Source organism: Sitodiplosis mosellana, unplaced genomic scaffold (assembly GCF_009176505.1).
Source record: "Sitodiplosis mosellana isolate CC-2019 unplaced genomic scaffold, AAFC_SMos_1.0 Smas_scaffold_12, whole genome shotgun sequence".
Lineage (NCBI taxonomy): Eukaryota > Metazoa > Arthropoda > Insecta > Diptera > Cecidomyiidae > Sitodiplosis > Sitodiplosis mosellana.
Genome location: NW_022595254.1, coordinates 2,283,467 through 2,306,687, shown reverse-complemented (window position 1 = coordinate 2,306,687; position 23,221 = coordinate 2,283,467). Strand labels below are relative to the sequence as shown.

Genomic DNA, 23,221 nt, shown 5'->3' with positions numbered 1-23,221 from the left:
GAAAATGAAACACAAATTGCAAATTAAGAGTTGATAAAACTGACTGCTTTGATTTATTAGTTGAAATTCAATTTTAATGAAATATAATAATAAGTTGAATAACTGTCAATTATAATTGAAATTTGATAAGAATAAACTGGAATTTATATTTAATAAATGTGTTATTGGTTTTCTTTTCTTCATTAAAATTTACAATTATTTAATAATTTCAAAGACATAATAACATGTAAACAAGAGATTTTATTAAAGAGATTGTCATTTGCTTTTTTTTATAATATTCTTTTGTTGTTATTATTGTTTAATACTTTCATCTCGTTTTTGTTGTTAATGATAAGATTTGTATTCGTGATTGTATACGTGAAACGTGTCGTGAGTGCTTTGCAGAGTAAGTTTAGTATATAATAATAAATTTTTTTAAATTGTATGAGTTCTAAGTGAGTGTTTCTGTTTGTTTGTTCATTCATTTGGGATTTGCCATGCACTACTATGTTGGTATTCACTAAGAGACATTTAATTTGAATATTAATTGCCCATTTTTTTTAAATTCCATTCATCATTCAACGTTTCCGGGGTTAAATTAGTTTAGTTGTTGTTTCTTTTCTTCTTCTTCTTCGTCGTCATCATCTATAATTTGTTGGTCACTACTTATAATTTAGTTGATCATTTTGATAAATTTCATAAATTCTTTTTTTTTCTTTCGTTAAAAATAGAAAACAAGTATTAAAAGGGAAAAAAATCAAATAAAACAATATCATTATAATATTTAATAAGGAGTAGGCTGTGTGTGTTGTTCCCATTTCAATAGTTTCACTACATTTTTGGTCCACCTGGTCACGGTGCGTGTGTGTGAGAGAATTTTCTCGATTTTTTATTTTTTAGTAATTCACTACAATAATATAATTTGATATAATTCGGTTGCTTCACTGGGTAAAATAGTTTACTTTTCTTCTTTTTGTTGTTAGCTAGTAGTTGTTCTTTTAGTAATATTCAATAGGTATACGTTTAGTCAAGCATAAGAATGGTTTTTTTGTTTGTTTCCATCGTGGCTTTTTAGTAAGTTGTGTATAGACATTGTTTAATGCAAGGTGTGTGTGTGTGTGTGTGTGTGTAAAGGTAGGTAAATGGTGGTATATAATGAATTTTTTATCATTGTAGAAGCTAATTTTAATAAATAATACATTCTTTCGTTCTGCAAACTTCCGATTCATTTTTCACACATTCCACAATTATTCCGTCGAGTTTTATTGATCTATGTATTCGTGTGAAGTGTTGTTCCATTCGTTACCATCGTGTAGTTAGATTTTTGTTTTGTTTTGTTCTGTGTTTGGTCAGTATTAATGCTATTTCACATATATCCCTGTGTGGTCATATATAATGTTACCGTTGAGATTTAAATGTCTTCGACAAATTCTGGACGCAACATTTTCTCTTGACCTGTAATCGGAAATGGAAAATGGGATATTAGAGTTTTGAGTGACAGGGCCGAAATGAAATTAGTGAACAAACAATAATAAATGTGTGGACAAACAAACGAACACAAATCTGATTAAACATACTTTCTAGATAAGTTGCCAAATCGTTGTCCTCCACTTGAAAAGCGACCATCATTGGTGTGAGTCCATTTGCATCGCGCATCGTTAGGCTAGCACCGGCTGCCACGAGCATGTAACAAATATTTCGATGTTTCTGCTGAACAGCCTTATGTAACGCAGTATGACCCCTGAAACCATACAATACACATTTCCTATATACAATAACACTTCAATTTGATTAGCATATACATTTCAGCTCCCTTAAGCCACATCAAATTTGAAAGCCCCTGAGGCATATTACATACTATCTGTGTTTCAGTCAACTTACGTTGTATTATCTACCATATTGATGATTGAGTTCGGAGCATAAGATATCAAGTACTTGACGATATCCTTATAGCCATATTTACACGCGTAATGTAGGGCAGTTTGACCAGTTGCATCGATTGAAAGCAACGAATAACCTTGCATATGCAGATCACGCAACTGCAAAAACGGAATAATGGGTTATTTGCTATGAATATGTATATTGCACAATCTGCTGCTCAATTTCGAACAATTTCGCTGACAAAAAGTCATAATGAGGTAACAACAGCAATACAAACCATTATAAAATTGCCGGTCTTAGCAGATTTTATCACAGCATCGGTGGTTTTTTCCAATAAATTACTGTAGATAAAAAACGAATGAATGAAAATCGTAGATTCTGTTCAATAGCTATTTTGTCGCAATTGATAAATTGAAAAGATAAGAAAAATGACAAATAAAAAGTGTTGGAAATTGTTTTGGATGAATAAAACCGGTTTTAGGGGTCTATTTTGTGCAGCACTCTAGGAGAGAAAATCGTACCTGAATCCATAAGCATCTTGTGTGAGGCCAAAAAGCCTTTCATGAAAGCTGCATGCATACAATATGTAAAAATTGGTTTGTGTGAATAAAATTGACATTGGGACACAACTGTGTATTTGTATGTGCGTGATAGAAAGATACAGAGAGATAGATAAGTGGATGTGTGTGTGTAGGGGGGGGGGGAAGAGGTGATCAATGCTTGCGAAAGAAAAACAATCACATTGTGCATTCTTTAAATTGTAAGAGAAACAAAAGAAAATAACACAAAATTCAAATTTAACGTGCAATTGTTTATTTTTTTTTCATTTGCATCAACATGCACGGGATGTACGTAAACTAAAACTTAACATCGTACAATATTTAATTTATAAAAGAGATGAACAGATAAAATAGCTACACTCATCAATAGAAGAATGTTACCAACAAACAAAAAGATTTCGTTTGGAAAGTGTATCGAAAAGAAGAGCGAGAAACAACCAAATAGAAAACGGAGGGAAAAAATAAAGAGTTCAGGATGATGAGGGGACAAAAGGAAAATTTACCTCTTGAAATTAACCATGCGATCGAATGAGACATTCGGATCAGCTAAATCGTCCTTGTCATCCGATTGCTTTGGACTGTTTTGCGAGTTCTGAGAATCTTGCGAGTCTTGGAAAACGAAAGCATTCGTATGCATTAAGCTAAGCGCATGGTTGAGACTAAATGGGGGAGGTTTCTTACATTTTCTAGAGTCCATTCCGGAATCGGAATTCGATCCGGGCGCCGCCGCCGACAATCGATTGAAGAACGTCTGATTGGCAAACGGTGATGTTGGAGTATTCTCATGCGATTCACGTTCCAAATTGTCACTGGAACCGGAGCTGAAATTATTGCTACGCTTGCTCGGCATTCCCGATGGCATCGCCACCTCATCGTCCGGTGTTTGCGGCAACGTCATCAGTTCTTGGTCCAGTATGTACATCGTTTCGGTGGCAATATCGGTTAAATAGTGCAAGTGCTCCTGGGCACGATCAATTCGGAAGAATCTTTCGGCAGTACAAGCTGAAAAACGAAAACGAAAATCGTTAAATGCGTTGAAATGAATGCGGAGTTTTTGAAGTGGTAAATGAAAATTCAACTTACAATCGAGGAAACACCAATCCGGCAACAATTTCGGCGTGTTTGCATTTTCTTCACAATAACTCTCAACGGCCTTTCGAATCTGTTCCAAATCCGTCATCGTATTCAGCTTGATGGTCGCAAAGAATGTAGCCGATTGTCTGAGCAAATCCTTATCATAGTGATGAGTTTCGTAATCAGTCATACTTATTTTATTTATTGTAATAGGAATTGGTTCATTGCTAGTTTGCCTGCAAAACAAAGAAAACCAGTTAATTAGCCGTGGATGCGAGTGATTGTGGACAATGTCAATGATGTAATTGGCAGTCGTTACTTACAATACATTAACTCTACCAGGTTTCCTTTTCGCTAACATCAAAGCTTTGTTGAGTAAACTTAATTCAATGATCGATGGCTTCAGCTTGGCTGCTTCACCATCTACCTGCATTGGGATTGTCTTTGACGTAACAATTTTCGCTGTTTTACACTGTGCGATGCATGTACCGTGTTTACCAGCCTGCAGCATTGGCAATTGATATGTTGTTAATCCGACCACTTCAATCAAACCATCGTCGGTCGCTTGTTTACCACCAGAACTGGCCCAAGGGCGAGTGCCGCCACCGTAGCTTGGAATGTTTAAGAATACGATTGCGTGTACACGATGCTCCTTCAGTTTTGGCGTTATATCCTTGCCATCACATTCAAGAATTACCATTTCAGAGAGATCCTTCCATTTGCGTTTTAGCAAATCCTTTCCGCCCGCCTGGCCATAAAACATTTTATTACGAAGCCGCGAATTGAATCGTTCCGGATGGGCTTCACGTGCTTCATGAAATTCGAGCGCAATATGGGCATCGACTCCAAATGAAAAATAATTGTTCACAACATTCAAAGGCAAATTGTCTTTTCCATCACGTTTCTTATCATCTTTTGCGTTCGGGTTCGGTGTGACTTTTAAACTCCATCGATCTAACAGTATGGTGTCCGAATCGCCAATATTCTTGAGAATCGTTGAAATCGGTTCATCGGTATAACCCTAAACAAGCAAAAGGTTCATTCAGTTACAAGCGAAACGCCCCTCGTCCCCCTCCTGTCAAAGCAGGTGACCAAAATCATTGCAAATAAAATATAACTTACGCCACCCCATCCCAAAGCGCGCGCCAAATCGTTGCCAGTGCCCAACGGCAATACACCAACAGCTGGCTGCGTTTCGAAATGCATTTGATCCAAAACCGATAAAATCCATCCAGCAGTACCATCGCCTCCGCACGCTAAAATCCTCAGCTGCGGCACTTTTCGAAACAATTCCAATCTAAAACGAAATCGAAAAATATTGATCTTGTCAATATTTCTAATCCATACACGCAAAATGTTGCGTACAACAAAACACGTCATAATCGCACTTACCCCATCTTCGGTCCACCTTGTGTCAAATCAAATACTTGACGAGGGTTCAGTAGCCATTGAAACTTTTGCAAAAGTTTCACACCCTAAAAATGGAGAGACAATTTTTCAAATGCCAACTTTAGATATATGTATAAATTTTCTTTTCTGGTTATTCTGGCTATATAATTCGGTGCCATCTTCATTCATGCTAAATATAGTATGGTAAATTTTAAATTGATAGTGTCTCGCTGTCGAACGCAAAAACAACAGCGAGTGTGAGAGGGAAGCGTGAAACATTGTGCACACATGAACTGACCTGATTTCCGCCACTTTTCGGATTGATAAACACTAACACAGGCGTGACTTTGGTCGTCGGAACGGGTTTAATCACAAATGCTTTGGATTCCTTTTCTTTGGATTTCTTCTTCGATACTTCCTTTTTCCGGGACGTTTTTCTCAGCGACGATTTAAAGCTACCTTTGCGCGGCAGCTTTATAATCCATGACGGTGGCACAATGATGTTGGAGTGTTCACCTTTTAGTCAATTAGCAAAATGATAAACGATTTTAGCGTGAAAAACTGAAATGTGTTCATAAACAAGCAATTCATAATTCATCATCGAATCAAAAGTGACACGACGAATGCATGGAATGTTTGGATTAATCAATACTTTTTGAAACGGATTTTCAACGGAAAATCCATTATTTATGAATTGGAGCGCACGAGACACTCACTCACTCCATAATAGCTCGGTTCGAATAAGAAAAACAAGAGTGTACTATTTTGGAATTACTAACGAAAACAGCAATTTTCGCTACCATTTAACATATAAACAAACTTATACATGTACAGTACACGTATAGGCCGGACATGTATGCTGAACTATATATCAAACTCACCAAGAGAGCACTCCTCGCCGATACGTTCTGGATTGAAACATGATTCCTTATTATGAAATGATAACTTGCACCAGGCACATGATATTGCAACTATTTCCTTCGAACTGAATGATAGTTTCGCTTGAATCGACTAATTGATGAATGGATAAATAAAATGTGTTATTAATTGCGAAGTTTCGTCGATTATGTTATCGTCACTATCGTCGTCATCGTCGTCGTCGTTCCCATCTCACCCTCTCCAAAGATCAATATCAAAGAATGGGGGGGGGGGGGGCACAGCGCAGAAAGTGGACGACCAACGCATGAAATTTTTTTCGTACTAACCTTGCCACATTGTTTACATTTTCCTTTTTCCGTTCGACGGTGGATCCAGTGATGGTGATTAGTTCGTTTTTCGCCGTATTGCCGTATGCTTACGTCTTTGAATGATGGTTTACATGACAATTGTGTTCGATTCATGATAATCGAAATGCAACTGGTATGAGCCACCATTTTGCATGCTGAACACTTCATGCGCGGTCCGTGTCTCTGTATATTCGATGCGATTCATCCACAACAATAAACGGTAGAAGAAAAGAAGAAGAGAGGAGAAAAAAGAATAACAAATTACAACAAAAAAAGAATTTAATGATTAATGAACGCGCGTTCATTTTTAGACAGAAAGCACTTCATAACAGCGCCCGTACAAATAATAATAAACGGTGTCGTACCGAGCATTCACTTTCGCCGACATAGCAAAAATCCCCCGAAATCGATGTTGGCTGCCACAAATGATCGCTGGCCTGCGCACTGTCACTCCAATCAGGTACTTGACTGATTTTTCTCGTCCCATTTCTATAAAGGAATTCAATATCCATTAAAACACCGTTCGAAACGAAATCACAATATTCCGCGGAACGTCAATCTTTCACACACGTTATGTCTTACTCTATGTACATAATAATAATAGTCACACGAAGAAAATAGAAGACAACTAACAACTACAGAACAGAAAAATCAAGACATTGAACATGTCGACAGAGAGAGAGAGGAAAAAATAAGAGAAAAAAAATCCAAATTTACCTTCGATAACAGACTACAGATAAAGATAAAATAGATAAAAGTCGTAAGAGACGCGAAAGAAAAAAAAATAAGAATTTTCGTTCAAAATAGGTAAAATAGACGCAATTGCGATTTATTTGATAACAGCTCGCAATCAAACAAAGACGAGCTATTCCCCCCCATCCAAAAAAATGTAATGAAATGAAAGCCAACTCAATATTTATATACTTTTGAAACGATACAGTCGACATCTTTGTCGTCGTCATCGTCTTCGTCGACGTTGTGTGAAACATAAATAGGAAAATCGAAAAAAAAAACAATTTCCTTTTTTCTTGTTCCGTGTTGGAAGACAGAAGTGACGAATGTGTGAAAGAAATAAAATAAAACAAGAAATTACATAAAGAGAAAATGAGGGAGAAAAAATTTATGAAGCAGAGTTTTCCCTTAACCAAAACATAGACATAGTGCGCTGAGACGGAGTTGTTGTTGTTTTGTGTGTGTGTATTTGTGATTGTGATTACATACCGTTTCGACATTGATGGCCCGGCCAATGCAAGCGCTTTGTACCGTGCTTGTTCATTGGTGGGTAGCACAATATCTACCGAACGTGATCGAACGGCGTTCGTGGGCACCGCCAAAAATCCATCGATTTGTGGTTGTAACTCTTCCGTTTTGCCATTTGATGACAATTTCGAGAAGCTGGAATCAACGGAGGCGGCGCGATCGCGTCGCAAATCGGCTTCGGGCACAGCTAAAAAATAATCTTGAACATAATCACTTGAATCACCGCTGGTGCTCAGTTTTTCGTTGTTTGTTAGAATTTTCTTCGGTTCCGTTTCCGTGGGCGATTTCACTGAATCAAGATTTTCCAGTGAGCTGCCGGTTGGTTCGATGAAAATCGCCTCCTGGCGTGATATGGATCGGCGGCGTCCACGATTCGGCAACTGGGCAGGAAATTCAATATCAATAGCGGGTACAGGCTGAATATCACAAAGAGTTTCAATTGGAGGCGAAGAAACAGGCGGCTGTTCATCATGAGCTGATTGTAAAGGAAATGATGCATCAGTTGGCGATAGTGAAAATTTTATGTTGCATGGTTGTTGTTGTTGTGGTGGTGGTATGAGAGTGGGAATGGTTAGATGATTTTTATAGGAGTTTTCGATGCGTTCAGATTCGTCAGTGTCGTCGTCATCGCTAATCGATGTATCGCTTGTTGAGTGGTCTTCATTGTCTTTCGATTTATCGGACGCTGATCCAGCACCGCTGCCACCACCCTCCAACCAACGTTCGTACTCTTCAATGTACATACAGTGCACACATTGTACCGGTGACTTGGTATTGGATGATCGTCGCCGTTGAAATCGTTTCGGCACTTCGAGATAGCTGGCCACACTCGAATCGATCGAACCAGATTCAACGCTTCGCGACCGTTGCGTACCGAACAGAAATTGTGGCACTTGCAATAGAGCAGCCGTACTCTCATCGGTCGAGTGTTGCTGGTGATCGATGAGATTTTTTGCCGTTCGATTCGCTTCCAATTGGAATTCATCAAACGATGTAGACCGAACCTACGCATCCATCAACACAAAATCATCAGCAGCGACGGCATGATGATGATGATATTCGACGACGACAACAAACGAACGGCGATAACATCATTACGTCAACGGGGACAAATCGCAAAAATCATATACGTAAAATAGAGTAGAATGAAAGGAGAAAAAAGAGACAAAAGACATATATAACCGTATATATAATACGAAACAGTTGTAATAGAATTATTATTGAGTTATTGATTTCGTGCTCGGATATATGTATATATATTTTAAAGTAAAACCACAACAAATAGACGAAGTAGAAAAGAAAGAAACAAACGTTCTCATTGCGAGACAATAACTCATATTATGCGGGTGTATTGTAAACCGATAAGAAAAATAATACCACATCAAGTGAGCAAAAAGTAAAAAAAAAACGGTATTGTGCTGAAATGCACAGGAAACTGATAATAAAGAACCCCATTCAAGAACGAAATTAGTTCAAAAATGTTTTAAATAATAACCAGATTAGATAAAAAGCTCTTTCGCTGGAGAGCGAAAAAAACTATAAATGAAAAAAAAAAAATGCAAATAAAAAAGAGGTAAAATATCGATCAGTGGTTGAACAATAGCAGAAAAAGGTAAAGAAAGAAAATCGCATGCAAATTTTAATGGAAGTAACAGAAAAAAACCGCACTGAATATTGAATGAAATAATAAAAGCCAAACGACAATGAATCATGCAACAACGAAAAACACACGCACACCACAAGTTATTCAGTAAGTGGATGGAATCCAAATCCGAAAATAAAAACAACCAACGTGAAAAACCTTGCTAAAAGATGCTTGGATAACTTTGTGGTTAAAAGGGAGACGATGCAAACCGCAATGTAAATAATAACCGAATCAAGTTGAACAAAGAAAAAACAACCAGCAACAGAACAACGTTATTTATATGCATATAACACCAAAACGGAAAAAAGAAACCAAAATAAAGACGAAAACATCAATTAAAGTGAACGAGGCGAGAACAAGAGTTGAATGATTGAAAATGAGTGTCAGACCTGTCGCGGTACTTCCAGACTGCTTTGCATTTTCATTTCGGCACCTGTTGGTGTTCTAGACCTTGTAAAAGTCGTCCGAATTCGATTCATATCACAAAGTGTGCTGTGAAAATGTCACGCACATACACAGCACATACACATTAAAAGGAAACAAGCTCGCCGAAAACGCACAATGACACCGAGGATGATGACGAAATTCCTCGCTCTTCTTTTTCTTTCGCCCGTTGGTTGCTCACTTCTCCCAAAAATCTTTCGTTTTTTCACTCGCTCTCGCTCTGTCTCTGCTCGACACAGCACGTCCACAAAGTCTCTCGTCTCGATGTGCTTTGATGGTGATCGTTATAGCACCGAACGGTCGAGGCGGTGGGAGAATGAGCCAATTATATGCGAAGTGATGCGTTTTACTTTTACAATTTATGTTGTTCTTATGATGGCTACATGGTTATCATCGGACGCATTCACAACGGGGCCAATAAAACGTTTGCCAGGGTCCATTGTCATTTTAGCACGCGCTTTTGAGCAATGAATTGAATTTGTAGTGTTTGTTTCCTAGTTTAGTAATTTGGTTTCCTTGTAGTCGCCTTTATTTTGTTGAATTTGTTGTTTATTGTTGTTGTCGCACATCATATGCATAAATTGTCGGCAATTCAACGATCCAACGAAGTGAATCGAAGCAAAGAGACGAGAGAAAAAAGAAGAAGAGAAGAAAAAAAAATACACGATAGTTATAGCATTGAGACAAGACAAGTAGAGACAGACACTCAAAGAGAGAGAGAGAGAGAGAAAGAAAAACAATATGATTCAAAATGTTATTAGACTCGTTTCTGCTTAGACACACATTTGTTTATTTAGTGACGTCTCCATTTCAATTATTATTATTTTGTTCTCAGCACAATTTATAGATGTTTAACGTGCATAATATGAAATAAATATTTTCGTTTTCCAGTTTTCACGTCGTGTGTGCCGTGCGATGTCATTGTTTTTGTTTGTAGCGAATTACCATATCGTCGTCAACATCATCGTCGTTGTCGTGAATGAAACGAGAGAATGTGTGTGCCCTGGTTTTGGGGCGGCAATTCAATATTCATGTATTCAGAAGAAAATGGCAGCGAAAACAGTTCACGAAACATAACAGAACATTCACTCTTCTCTCTCTCCCTCGCTCTCATTTTTTTTTATTGTCAGCAGATAAACTGCGTTGTTATTTCTCAATCACATTCTTATTATGTGCATATTTTACCACTCAACTCAAACACGAGCGCATATGAAATCGAAGCAGCAGCCGCTGCCACCGCCACCACAGTTGAACAGAAGAAAAAAAAACAACGATATAGAAAAAAAATATAACCATGAAGAATCATCGTCATCTGGCTGCTACCACTGTGTGTATGATGATTTCAGAGTTACGCGCGTGGTATGATGTTGTGAGTATACTTCAGGGGCGAGAGCACGTTACGTGCAAACAAATGTGATGGATCGCAATAAAAACGGCACAAAAATTGAATACGCAAACCAAACCAAAAAAGGAGAAGCAACGAGAAAAAAGAAGAAGAAGAAAAAAATGATGTGAGTGGAAAATATAAGCGGCGAGCGCGATGACAATACATAAAAAACCAAAATGAAGAGATAAAAAAATAGAATGCCAAAAAGAAGACACAATTAGGAAGCACAAAACCATTCGTGCACGGTTGAAAATAAAGGAAAGAAAAGAGCGAAAAATATAGACATGAATGCCAACAACATAACGAATAATAGACAAATGAGATGCTGCAAAGCAAAAAAAAAATCAACACAAATGACTATCAATTCGTCATTCCGGTAGTGACAAGATGTGTATATGTGCAAATCGCTGCTAAATCGGAAGAAACAAAGAAAAAAACAAATAAAAACCAAAATAAATACTGTGAGGCGAAAGACAGCAGCATCACATCATGATGACAATAACGAGATGAGCGTGGCGAGGCGAGACGAGACGAGGTGAGCAAGGCAAAATCAAATGCCAACAAAACACGAAGTTTTATTTCACATAAACCCTTAACATATTTTGCATGATATGTGAAGAAGTGGTTGCGCTTTGTTCACATGGCTTCAGATGAGCCACTTTTTTTCCGTTTCCACGCTGTGTTTTTGTTAGTCTTTCGAATAAAATTTTTCGTTTTGTATTTTATTTCTTGCCTTGTTGCATTCTAAATTGAGTGTATGTACACGCATTTGACAGCCGAAGTGGCAACAGACACCAGCACCAAGCCGAACATAAAACGGCAGAAGCAAAAAAAAGAACGAACGAGAATTCTATAGAGAGAGAGAGAGAAGAAAAAAAATTACGCGCGCTCACATTCTTTTGCTGACACATAATATGCACAGACTTCTTGCCATTCACACGTCATGCCGATTATATGTATGAAATTTGACGAAATACGCAACAGCAGCAACAGCAGCAGCAGCAGAACAGCATACATCACATCATGTACATATGATTCATAACATCAAGAATGATGATGCTTGAAACAACCGATATTAAGCGCGTTAAGAGAGCGCAATAGAAACGGGAAACAAAGTGCAAAAAAAAGACGAAACGAAATAAGCGAAACAAACAAAGCAGATGATGATAATAAAATTTTATCCACACGAAAAAATGTTCGTCGACGCATTTTTTTATCCAATCGAGAGCGAGAGAGCGAAAGAGATGAAATGTCTCTTGTTTTAACATCATCAACATCACATTCAAACATCCCGCATATATTCACAGCGTTCGGGCTACCGAAATAAATTATTTAATGAAATACACAGAAATATTTATTCATATTTAAATTCATGGAAGAAGAAGAAGATATGAAAAATAAAGCAACCAGCATCAGCAGTAGAACTGACCTGAACTGTCGATGCACACACACTCAACAGAACAAACGGCAGTGAGAGAGAGAGAGAGAATAAATACTTCAATTATTATTTTTTTTGGTTCATGTGGCTTAAAACAGATTTTCAAGAATCTCTGGCTTCATTGGACGGGGCATAAAAACACACGGCACTTGTAATTCGGCTACAAACAAAAAACACACTTATTATTTTATTTGATGCGCTACTTGGCTCTTTCTCTTGAGTTGTTTGACGTGGTTAAAACACAAGTGGTGCTATAGAAATAGAATTCTTAATTGTTATAAGTAACACTTTGTTGTTCATGTATGCTTTTTTGGTTATTTTTTTGTTGAATTTATTTACATTTCTTTAATGCTCCATTTGCATCAACAACCGCGTCGTCGTTAACACAGCTCGTGAAATATTTAAAAAAGCATATTTTGCTCAAAACTTTCATATTCTGCTTGATATGATCGGGGGGGATAAAGATGCGCCTTTTTATTTCCTTCGCTCCTTTCGTTTAGTTGTACTTGCTGATGATTTTGTTCTACTTCTACGCCTACTATGTCGTCGGTTCGATGATAAACAATTGTTTAGAATCTTGATTCTTTGTATCGACTGAGTTTATCGAAATACATAGTTTTTTGTGTCACCAATCAAACACACTGTAAGCATGTGAGGAACGGTATCTTTTGGTTGCCAGCACCAAATATATAGAACTACACTTGAAATGACCGATTCAAATAAATCAAAATCAAACCGAAACTTGGATAAAATGCGCACACATACACAAAATAAATATTAACGAACGTGATAAGTGATTAAACGAGCATTATTATTATTCTTAAAAGTAGACTGCTGACGAAAACGGCACACGGAATAACCAGAAATAAAATGCGCGCATACACGGGAAATGTTATGAATTTTTCGAAATTAACAACAGAATAAAAAAAAATCCACTGATCGAAACACAATCGATTGTTAAACTGCTTTGATTTGAAACAGAATGGAATCTAATTAGATTCGAACAATTCTTGTAATGTTTATTATTATTTTTGCTTTCGATTTCTGCTTCTGTTTCTGTTTCCTTTGTATGTGATGTTGTTTCGTTTGGGAGCTCTTAGAATTTTTGCGTATGCACGAATATATTGCGTGTGTGTTACGGATTGCAGTGACTTATCGCGTTTAGTATCAACTAAAAACTGAAAATCGTTGGCACAGACTTCGGTGTTTAACTCCACCGTGTGTTCGTTCGTTGAGAGAGAGAATATTACTATAATTTGCTCACGAATACAACGCCATTCACGAATAAACCGCTCACAAAAACCCATACACACACAAGTGCGCGCCGAGTGAGCGACCAACCGTGCGATTGGGAGAGAAAGAGTGAGTGAGCATGGCAGAGAGATGACGACGACGACGACGACGGCAGCCACCAGGTACACATTGCACACAGCATTCATACACATAATTCTACTTTATTGAAAGCAGCGTAACGATCGAACGAGCCAGCAAGCGAAATGAAATTCAAAAACCCATACACGCATACCAACAATTGTGTATGCATGAAATTGTACGGCCATTGAGTGAGAAGTTCCACTGTAGATAGAGAGCATAGCTTCAGTGTTCTTGCAACAGAATGGATGTGGATGAAACGTCGCTTGTCGTCGATTTATTTGCCGCCTCCGCCACTGTCGTTGTCGTCATCATCGTAGTCATCGTCGCAGTCGTTCAGTCGATCGTGGCCGCATACCATCGCCGTATTGGATTCTCACTCAATTCAATCCGATACATATCTTTTGTTTAAGCGAGAGAATGAGAGAGAGTGTGTGTGTGTGCGGCTCCCCACAGCAATTGTTCCGTACGAAAAACAGAATAGAACCGTCGACGACTAGATAATGTGTACCGTTCATGCCGTTTTTTCGTTCGTTTGCTTTGGCTATGGAGAGAAAGAAAGAACGTGCGCGTCATTGCACACACAATATGCTTTCGACGATTTCAGTACTTATGTGTATTAACATAGTGTACATTACCCTACTACAAATCATGTGCGCGTTGAGCGCGCTTTCTTTCTCTCTCTCTCTCGCTCTCTCTCTCTCTCACTGTCTCTTCTCGATGCTCTGTTTTTTTGCCAATTTCAATTTTTCGTACTCATCAACCGTTGGTTTGTTTTTTTTTCTTTTAATCTTTGCATCGGTCCAATTCTTCTAAATCATGTAGTCTATCGCCTGTTCTATTCGTGTAAGCAACGCTGAATCTGTCTTTTTTTTGCTCTCTTGCAACAGCATCAGCATCGATGTGGGAATTTGAATATGAAATACTATACGACTACAAGCGCGAAGCGAGTGCTGCGAAGAAGCGACAAGAACACTGAACTGAACACACACATTGTGTGAAGGTTTGGGCAGCCAGCGCAACACCACAGCTGGTTTTTGTCTCATTTTGTTATAGTAAAAGCATAGTTTCAGTTTGGTATTTATGATTTTGCGAGCGAATGAGCCACCGACCAACCAACCAAACGAACGAACGAATGAACAATGTTGGGTGTGTATGTATCTCACTCTCTCTGTATGTGAACACTCTACCGTTTCCGATACAAACAATAAATTTTTATGCGACACTTTATGGACTCTTGTCACTTAACGTGTGCATGCCTACACACGATTGCCTCAGCGGCAACGGCAGCAACAGCATCAACAGCAGCTACCGTTTTTCGTTGGCGCTCATTCTTATTCTCGGTCAGTACAACACACGCAGCTTTCACTCTCACTCACACACTCCTCATCTCTCTCTCTCTTGCTTGCTCCTTTTTTTCCTATCCGTCTCACACATTTATTTCGCATCTCCAATTTCAGTGTCTTGCTTAGTCAGATGAATGTTTATCATCTGGATGTGTTGTCAGTGTGGAAGTGTTTTTATTATCATTTTTTGCCTTGTCTACCATCTCCAGCTAGAGTATTTTATCCTTTCGTAATCTCGCTACTCTCCATTCCTTTTGTGAATGGTATATAAATCGGATCGCATTCTCTTCATTTTTTTGCTGCTTGTTTTTCAACATATATATTATATGTATTATATTGCAATTATTATGATTGCTATGCGCGATATTCGTTTTCATTTTCATTTTTCGTGGAGATTCGCTTTCGATATATATTCGTTGTGTTTTCATGTTGGCGCTGTCTATTATTGTTATTTTATTTCACAAAATCGTTATGTAATCTATTTTGGCCGTCGTTTTTGTCATTCATTACAAATGGAACATAACGTAATTCATCATGAGCCACTAGAACAACAAATCCACCCGAAAGAAGCAGAAAAAAGAAGACAAATTGGAAAAAAAGTAGCGTAGAAATCGCAAAATCGATTTACGAGCTCTACGATTGCCACCCGAATCATTCCGTTGTGTATGTATTTGCTCACACTTTTACTCTCCCTCCGCGTGAAAAACACACGAACCGAACGAAGAGCTGGGGAGGGGGGTTGAAGAACCGAAAAACCAGAAGATTGAAGAGTCAATTTTGAATTTATTGAACACATCCGAGGAAGAAAAAAAAGAGCACATGCTCTTGGGCTGAGTGAGTGAGAGTGAGAGAACAAACCATTATTAAACCATAGCACACCACTTAATGATTCGAAATTCTTGCTAACGCATACAAAATCGACTACGTAATTTGTTATATGCGGTTTGAACGTGAGCAGTGAACAAGCACACTGGACTGGTGGACTGGTAACTAGTAATTACAGTGCACTATAGCGAATAATCAGAATATTTTCTAGTTCGTTTAGCTCGTTTCTTTCATTTATTATTTGCCACATTAAGTTCTGTTGGCGTGACGCATTTATTCGTCGAATCGGCCATTCTCACTTGTGTGACTTGGGAATGGGTGCAAGAGCGTTGATTTTCGCTTCTGTGGACGCTTTTTTTCATGTTCGGTCGCAGCCGAAATGGAAATCCATCCCTGTGCCGAACAAAGGGGAAACAGGGAAAAAAATCATGTAAATATTGGTTTCGTGTGGTCGAAAAGGGAAAAACTCCACCGACTAAACCCAAAATCGCATATAATCGAAACGATTTTTTTCTTTTCGTTGTTGTTGCTGTTGCCACTGCTGTTTTCTATTGTTGGCTGTGCCTGACGAGCCCAGTGCATGGTTATGATTATTCGACTATTTATATGCGAATTTCCACATTGAATTGCGATGTTGTTGTTCGTAAGCCTACGAGCACTTGGCCTGAAGAACTTTTCTTTTCGCATCCCTTGCATGCAACAAAACACGAACGAAAATACATGCGGGACAAACCGAGAAAAGAGAAATGTGAACCACCATCGGCATCGTGCGGCATAAGGACTTTGGGCGTTTTTGCCGACATTTCTTCTTTTTTTCGTTCTTTCTTTCATTTTTCCTTCGGTTCGTTCTTACCTATTTTCTATCGCCACGTGTAACGGGCTGATGCAAGAAATTGAAAAGCGTTCACAAACACGACACACACACACAGCGGCAAAATATGTAATGCTGGAAGGAAAACTTTAGCAGGCTGTCGAAAATAAATATATGTATACGTACAGACTGAACGAATGCCGAAGCGCAAGCCATTCCACAATTTAATGTATTTCTTTTGCAACAAAAACATACTTGAATGAAAAATACTCGGACTTATGGGCTCTAATGCCGAATCGATCTGACACAGATTTTTGAAATGATTTTACGACAGCGATCGATTTTTTCCCTCTTTCGACGTTCTTTTTCTTCTTCTCTGGCATTTGTGGCTGTCGGCGTAAGCCTCTTGAACGTCACGGCACGAAATGTGTGCGATCGATTCAATTGTATTATAAAATAATTTGTAATAATAGAATCGTAAAATTGCGAATAAATTGGATGTTGCGTGCTTGTGAGAGACTTTGTATTACGAATATGCTCGTGTTATTTCGGATGCATGCTATCGAAATGAAATTATTTGAAAAGATAAGTTATGCGAATTGCACAAGAATGTGAAACAACAAGTTATTCAACAATGTAATGGGAAACAACACAAATCAACAAACAAGTGAGCGAGTGGGTACGCGACTGGAGCCGCACACTGCGTGATTCAGTGTGATTGCTAGAATATACCACAAACACCACCCAAACAAAGCATAAATTTCCATCAAACTACGTACACACTCTTGAAATCTAGTTTTCGTGTATTTTCACGCTGAATTTGCCTGCAATCCCATTCGCAGAAGAAAAAAAAATGTGTGTACATGTAATAGCAATTCGGTTTGAAAATGTTTCCATACTACTTACGGGAGATGCACGTACTCACATGCCTCTTCCCGCCCGCCAGCAAGCTCTCGAGCGTACGAACATACCCACCATACCTAGCACGCAAAAAGCAAGTACAGATAATATGTTTTTATTATCACCGAGTATATGAATGTGACTCGGAGCACAACGAATGCCAGGATATTCCATTATACGATTTACGTCTAATATGTGTATATATTTCTGTCTTCCAAGCTCATGAGTCTTGAGTTTCAAACTGTTGTTTGATACAGCCATACCTGTTTCGCGTATGCGAATCCAGCACACGACAAAAAATCAATCACAGTCAATGTGAAAGACACTCACTCAGCAGAAGAAGAAAACATTTACTTCTTGATTGAATCGCATTTTTTCCCATCTCGTCGTCGTCGGCATCGTTCTTCTTCTTCTTCTCCTTCTTCTTTTTCTTATTACTTTTTTACGAAACGCTGTTGATTCGATAAAAAACCCATATATATATATATTTAAATTTTCCGTAAATTTACCGCATTTTGATTTCCTTGAAGCGGTTGTGCGTTCTAATGATAATATGGTAAATGCGCCCAAAGAGGCACATACACCAACCGTTCGATGAATGACATCGACTGCGGGGCCAGCCATAGAGTGGAAGAAGGGGAGAGAGAACACAGAATTGGTGTTTAAGGGAAAGTCCCATTAAAAATTAATTACGATTAAATATGGATGCGGCTGGAGAAATCGATATCCGAATGGTGTGTATGTTCGCCAAAAGTCGATCCAAATTGAATCATTGGGTGGTGAATTAAAACGAAAAACGACCAGAAGCAGCAACGAGTGGAATGAGTGAAAGATGCCGCATTTTGAAATGTCGATATTGTCGAGTCTAATGGAAGTTGCCCTTTTTTCTGCTCGAATTATTCCAAACATCGAATAAATACAGTACAGCACAGCTGTCTCTCTCCCTCCCCTCTCTCGTTGCGCTTCTGTTCGTTATTAAGGAATATAAATTCACAAAAAAAATGCAACAACAAAAACGACATTAGATCCAAATCGTGCGAATTCCATTTGATGGGCTACAGTTGTGTTGCGAGGTCCACCGATTATTGTTTTCAAATTGTCATTACTCGAATGACATCGGACAATATTGGATATACAATTACGTTAATCGCTGCGGTACAAGAGCGTTGATTTCTCAAAGCACAAGCAGAGAAAGAAAAAACCATAAACCAAACGACAACATAATGATCGATTCGTTGGAGATAATGCAAGGCTTCTCTGTTCCAATATTTTCGTTGAATGACAAACATAGCAGAAAGGGAGAGAGGAAGAAAAGTAGAGAAAAGTATTTCTACGTTTCTATCAATAGCTACGGAAAAGTGAGCACGTTTTTCACGTTTGGATAATGCTGTCGATAATTTCGAATATTCAATTTGGTTCGCCATATGCAAAAGGCTATTAAAAATGCCTCTGCTGCAAGCGACAGCGAGAGGTGGAAATGCAGGTTTTTATAGTACATTGACAAATTTTCCGTTATGTTTTGACATAAAAAATTTATAATGAGTTCCATTTCGATTACTCATGTCGAAGCCAAGCGAAAGTATAACACAAATTTAAGCATTTTTTTCCGGTGTGTATGTGTGTAGAAGTGGCGAAACGGAGCGCGTTTGAACTCCAAAAAAAATGTAGCAAGAGAAAATCGACAGGCAAACGGAAAAAATTGTATGAAAATCAATTTTCATGTAAGCGAACTATATAATTACACCCGGATTGATACTATTGCATTCATAACTCACATTGATGTATATTTTTGAGTTGTTTTCATTTCTCTACCGCATGCTAACATCATACACTCGATTTGACTCATGTGAACGCCGCCCGACAATGAGGACGGCAACGGCGACGACAATGATGATGATGGCATGAATATGTGTGTATACATAAAAATATAGTGTGTTTTTTTTATCCTTCTCTCGTCTCTGTGTCGAATGTCCTACATTCTTGCCACGATGGCAATCGAAATCGTGTATTTCATTAATGTTGCACAAAAGTGGCTTTTATTTTATGATATGTTGTCATTTGAGTTTTTCAGCGCATTTCCGTTTCATTTGTCGTTGCGATTTTCATTCAATGTGTGTGCAAAAACAAGAATTATTTTATTATGTTGTTCGTTGCTATAACTTGATTGCTTTTCACTGTCCCGCATCTATGTTTGTATTAAGCTGCATGTCATACCATTATATTGTTTCAATTCAAAAGGAATAGAATTGTCATTTTATTTGCATTGTAAATGCTCTGCTTAATCATAATGACAATGGGAAAAGATAATGTAAATATTAGATATTGAATATAATATATTTACATACGTGGAACACTAATTCATTTGGATGGAATAATGAATTGGTGCTTAACTTGGATTGCAAACACACGGTGAATATAGTATGCATGTGTATATCAACACATGAAACGGTAGCAACAGCACCATCATCAGCAGTACCAGCAACCATGGCACCAATAGAATCTATATATCGGAATGATGCTCCTTATCCTTGCCACGTCAAATAAACCTTTTCTCTCTTGTATAAATAGCTCATCACAACACCATACCTACACATAATCACAACAAATCTCCCTCTCTCTTTGTCTGAATTATATCTTACACACAACACACTCCAACAGCTCATCTCACACTCTTTTGAACCCGAGCCCATCACACCCGCGCACCGTCAATAGAAAGAAGGCAAGAAGGCAAGGAGCCAAGAGGAAAATGCAAACAGTTTTCATTAATTTTCCAGTTTAAACTTGGGTTGTTGGTCGACGAAATTAAAATGTCTCAAAAATGAATGAGCTCCAATTATTAAAAATTAAACGAGCTGAGTATGTTTCTACATGGATTTTAATTCGTGCGTGTGGGAAGCGAAAGTTTGAATTGCGTAGTAAAAGTACAACAAAAACTGTAAATGCCATGCCATATAATTTTCATCTCGTAAATTTAAGAGACGAGAGAGCGAGAGTGTGTGATAGAGCGAACAACTCCTTGGTAACAATATGGTTTTTGGCGAACACGGAAAAGATAATTGTGTTTTATACATGAGGAAGAAGAAGTAGAAGTTTACGCTCACAATTGTATTTTACTTGGAACTTTTTCGATGTCATCGTCGTAGAAGAATGTGAAAAATCTAATGATTGAGTAAAATACATGCCACAAATCAACGCTGTGACATCCACATTAAATAAGAATGGCAAAATATTGCATGGTATTCTTTTTCCTGATGGTTTGTCACATTTCGATCAAGCGCAAACATTGAATGGGAACAGCTTTGGGAGAGACATTTGATTCCGTTCTGCATTGTGCTCAGAAGAATTGCGAGAGAATGGTGCACAATTTATGAATCGCGCTTCACCAGCCAAACGGACCCATCTAACCATCAGCTTGTCACAGCGGTGTAGCCAGAGATGAATTTAAGGAAGGGGGGTTTTTGAGTTACTTGATTTTCAAGGGGGAGGTGAATTTTTTTTAATCAAAATTATATGAAACTTCAAGGCAAATAGAATCAAAGTAAAAATATATTTGGTGAAAAAATTTGTATCAGTGGCGCGAGCGAAGCAAGCGAAAAATGTTTTTGATACATAATTCGTAACCTTGTATCCAATTTTTCTTTAGTATATAAAATATTTTTTTCTTCTTGGAGTTCGGGGGGGGGGTTGAACCCCCAAACCCCCACTTGGCTATGCCGCTGGCTTGTCAACAATCGAACACATTAGCTGCGAGCGCTTCCATGTTCACCGTTTCACTGTTCATTTAGTTTAAATAAAGAATCGCGGAATTTTCTTCTTCTTCTTCATTTCCTTGTTTCTATCCGCTGCATGTGTATACAGTGGATTAGAGGAGATGAAGGAGAAAAAAAGAAGCCAAAACACACGAGTATAGATATTATGAATTCAATACAAACCCTTGATTTTGATTGTTTTTGGAGTTTTCATTTTCCACGTCAGAGTCGTGATTTTCTTCTTTTTCCTCTGTCATTTTGCCCGGGACAATCGAGACTTTTTTCTACCCGAATTTCTCTTTTACGAAATATGAATACCGCTTGCTGTTCCAATTGGATTGCCGAAAGCACAATTGCGTTTTTTTCTTCCCCCCTCTCTCTCTCTATCGTTTGACTCTTCACTTTTTCGACATTTTTTTCTGTTTCGTCTTCCTTGTATTTATAATTTTGTTTACTTCATGAAGCACGTAACCAGTTTTTTTCGAATAACAATTTTTTTTCAATGTTTTTCTCAATCGTGCTTAATTACTTCAGTCGCTTTTTCACCGAGTTCTAAACAGTTATCAACTATGAGCAAACAATCTGAAATTGCCCGCACATTCTCATTCATTTGCCGACCGTGATTCTTGTGTTTATTTTTTCCGTTTGTTTTTTTTTTATTCGCGAAAAAAATTTCGGGTCTCTTTTTTTCTTGTTTGGTGTTTGGCGATTTTCAATGGGACAACAATGATTTACGGTTCACAAATTCTGTTTTTGAGCGGCAGTATCGTTGTCGCTGCCGCCGTCGTTACTACCACCACCTCGTCGTGCACTTTATCGCACCCAGAAATTTGAATAATTGTCAATAATTCATTAAAATTTAAATTCATCACACGAATCCTTATAACATAACAACACAATTATTTCGAGACACTTTTTGCTCCATCTGATTTTGGCCACGGCAATAAAACTGCTGTTAATTGTTATGATTTGGTGCTTAGTCGCAAAATATTTGCGGTCTTTGCCTTTTTATTCCGTTTAATGTGCTTGTGATTTTTTTTCTCCTTTTTTCTGGCCGCTTCTTGATACCAACACAAAACCCACTGTTTTTTTTTTCGTTATGGAATGTTTCGCGAAAATAAATCGCAGAAATGCGTAGCACTTGAATGGTGAAATTCCACTTAACAAATATTTAATAGCATTTAAACACGGTTTTAATGCCTTTTCTTTTCCACTTATTTTTTTTTTATGTTTGGTATGAAAGAATTTTCAGGAGGAATAAAATGTCATTTTCTTTCCTCGAAGCACCCAAAACAACTTATGACTAGATTGTTGAATGTTAAACAAAAAGATACCTCGGTTTTTGTGCCGACGTTTTGTCATTTCTTGCACTGCACGTGAATCGTTTGTCTATTGTGTTTTTTCTCTTCCTCTTTGCCTCCCGCCTCGTCTTTTTTGCATGGATTATCATTTGAATGGTGGTGTGGCACACTGGCCCATGGACACCGAGAGAGACAGAGAGAGACAATGCAGAAAATAAATAAGCAAAGCATATGGCTGAAATAATACAATGGCCAACAAGCGAGAGGCATTAAACACTTTTAAGGATTTGCAACGACGTCAGAGAGACAAATAAGCACGCGTCAAGTGTACATTGAACACGTATTAATTTAACATACTGAAAAGGTACTTTTGTTTCTAAATCTGATTAAGTTTGCAATACTTGACAAAAACCGATTTCTATGAGTGTGTCCGCTGTTTTAGTGGCTGCTTCAATGTTTTTTTTTTCGTTCTCTTTCCAGCTGGCATTTTTTCTACTTTTTCGCCCACTACGAAAAAAAAAGAAATAAAGCCAACAACAAAAACATGTTAGCGCGTTTTTCGCGCGCGGTGACTTTTACAACAATGAATTGCGCTTATAAGTAGAGCGTTTACTTAATAACCTCTAACGTATTAT

General features: G+C 37.9%; 1 protein-coding gene across 20 annotated transcripts; it reads right to left on the bottom strand.

Moving 5' to 3' along the window:
* Positions 1-738: 738 nt before the first annotated feature.
* LOC129567814 (eye-specific diacylglycerol kinase) lies at positions 739-22,551 on the bottom strand. Of its 20 annotated transcripts, none has more exons than XM_055445146.1 (17): positions 10,242-22,551; positions 9,404-9,984; positions 7,331-8,373; positions 6,475-6,598; positions 6,089-6,292; positions 5,765-5,894; positions 5,182-5,399; positions 4,887-4,969; positions 4,617-4,791; positions 3,818-4,515; positions 3,504-3,730; positions 2,924-3,422; positions 2,382-2,429; positions 2,138-2,201; positions 1,861-2,018; positions 1,557-1,744; positions 739-1,434 (listed from the first exon to the last, which is right to left on the bottom strand). In XM_055445146.1, exons 2-17 carry the CDS (start codon positions 9,491-9,493, stop codon positions 1,391-1,393), a joined length of 3,993 nt encoding a protein of 1,330 aa, XP_055301121.1. In that variant the 5' UTR covers positions 9,494-9,984; positions 10,242-22,551; the 3' UTR covers positions 739-1,390. The 20 variants fall into 20 exon arrangements, with proteins under 20 accessions (XP_055301121.1, XP_055301125.1, XP_055301126.1 ...); XM_055445150.1 differs by having other exon boundaries at positions 2,924-3,029; positions 3,102-3,422; positions 9,404-22,550; XM_055445151.1 differs by having other exon boundaries at positions 1,557-1,720; positions 2,924-3,029; positions 3,102-3,422; positions 9,404-22,549.
* Positions 22,552-23,221: the final 670 nt, after the last annotated feature.